Consider the following 436-nt stretch of genomic DNA (forward strand, 5'->3'; position numbering starts at 1 on the left):
GGGCGCACCAGGAGCCGCTCGAAGAAATCAAACTCATCGGCCGTCTCCTCGAAGAAGAAGTAGACTTTGTCATCTCCGGGGAAGCTGAAGGAGGCCACGAAGGCGGCGTCGGCTGTGGGGCACGGCCAGGGCGGGTGGGTGAGGAACGGGAGTGAGGTGGTGGTGGTGGTGGGGGGGCTGCTGCTGGCACCCCCCGGTGCAGGGAAGGTGAGGGGGGCCGGGAGGGGGTTGTCCTCCCAAGGACCATCTCCCTTCTCACCCGAAAGCCAGCGGAGGAAGGCGTCCGTCTTGAGCAGAGTTCGGCTGCCCAGCGAGCGGGAGATGATGGGCTCGTTGCCCTGGAAGTTGTTCATGGTGCCGGCGTAGAGCTCGCCGTCTGCTCGGGGATGGGGTAGGGGTGAGCCGTGGCAGGGGCCCCCCCCCCCGCCCGGCCCCC

General features: G+C 68.1%; 1 protein-coding gene across 1 annotated transcript in view; it reads right to left on the minus strand.

The window, feature by feature from the left end:
* Window positions 1-376, minus strand: part of SEMA4A (sema domain, immunoglobulin domain (Ig), transmembrane domain (TM) and short cytoplasmic domain, (semaphorin) 4A) — a gene marked incomplete at both ends in the record, with an annotated part of 2,932 nt that extends 2,556 nt beyond the window's left edge. The window contains 2 exon segments of the mRNA XM_009703589.1: window positions 9-112; window positions 260-376. Coding sequence (XP_009701891.1) covers window positions 9-112; window positions 260-376 — 221 coding nt within the window.
* Between the last annotated feature and the right edge of the window lie 60 nt (window positions 377-436).

This window comes from Cariama cristata, unplaced genomic scaffold (genome assembly GCF_000690535.1).
Source record: "Cariama cristata isolate BGI_N322 unplaced genomic scaffold, ASM69053v1 scaffold28227, whole genome shotgun sequence".
Taxonomy (NCBI): Eukaryota; Metazoa; Chordata; class Aves; order Cariamiformes; family Cariamidae; genus Cariama; species Cariama cristata.